General features: G+C 51.4%; 1 protein-coding gene across 1 annotated transcript in view; it reads left to right on the top strand.

Moving 5' to 3' along the window:
* Window positions 1-856, top strand: part of RBM15 (RNA binding motif protein 15) — a gene marked incomplete at its 5' end in the record, with an annotated part of 2,039 nt that extends 1,183 nt beyond the window's left edge. The window contains 1 exon segment of the mRNA XM_010085438.1: window positions 1-856. This exon segment is cut by the window's left edge and continues 49 nt beyond it. Coding sequence (XP_010083740.1) covers window positions 1-590 — 590 coding nt within the window.
* Window positions 857-1,073: the final 217 nt, after the last annotated feature.

Raw genomic sequence — 1,073 nt, 5'->3', positions numbered from 1 at the left:
CCCGCCTCAAACCTCCTCCTCAGAAACAGCAGCAGGATGGAGCGTCGCAGGCCGGGGGAGCCCCCAAGCTGTGCCTGGCTTGGCAGGGGATGCTTCTGCTGAAGAACAGCAACTTCCCGTCCAATATGCATCTGCTTCAGGGGGACCTCGGTGTTGCCAGCAGTCTCCTGGTGGAAGGAGCGACTGGTGGGAAAGTAGCTCAGCTCAAAATCACCCAACGTCTTCGTCTGGACCAGCCTAAGCTGGACGAGGTCAATCGTCGCATCAAAGTGGCGGGTCCCAACGGATACGCCATCCTTTTGGCTGTGCCTGGCGCATCAGACAACCGCTCCGCAGCCGGGGCTAGCGAGGCCGCCACCACCTCCACCCAGAGGCCGCTCAGGAATCTGGTCTCCTATCTAAAGCAAAAGCAGGCTGCTGGGGTGATCAGCCTGCCTGTGGGGGGTAACAAAGACAAGGAGAACAGCGGGGTCCTGCACGCCTTTCCGCCCTGTGATTTCTCCCAGCAGTTCCTGGACTCCACGGCCAAGGCTCTGGCCAAATCAGAGGACGACTATCTGGTCATGATCATTGTCCGTGGGGCGTCCTAAGGCCCTGGTGTTCTCTGTCCCACCTCCTCCTCCTCCTCCACGCAGCCCCTCCAGCGTGTGCCAGGTGCTATGGGATACAGCCTTAGCCAGCCCTGTCGTTATTTTAAATTAGATCTTTGTTTGTAGGTGACTTTCCCTGCCCGTTTTTCTGTTACTACATTTTTCTATAAAGTTAGAAGTCAGGAAGGTTGGTTAGCTGTTAGCGTGAAATAGGATATTTTGAGAATCCCCTATCGGTTGGGGGTAGCAGGGAGGCTAGGCCTGCTTTGATTTGCAAAAAAAAAAAAAAAAAAAAAAAAGGAAAAAAAAAAAAAGAAAAGAGAAAAAAACAAAATTTGGGGGAGGGGGGAAAGAACAAACTCCCGTCTTCTTAATTTTGATTCGTGTCCTTTTTTCATTTCATGTGTTTTAAAGCAAGTTCAACAGCTCATCCTCGATAAAGTTCCAAACCTAAAAGACCAGATTTAAAGCACTCGGTAGTTT

The sequence above is a fragment of the Pterocles gutturalis genome, unplaced genomic scaffold (assembly GCF_000699245.1).
Source record: "Pterocles gutturalis isolate BGI_N339 unplaced genomic scaffold, ASM69924v1 scaffold4405, whole genome shotgun sequence".
NCBI lineage: Eukaryota > Metazoa > Chordata > Aves > Pterocliformes > Pteroclidae > Pterocles > Pterocles gutturalis.
The sequence above is the reverse complement of the archived record's forward strand: the minus strand, read 5'-3'. Positions and strand labels throughout refer to the sequence as shown.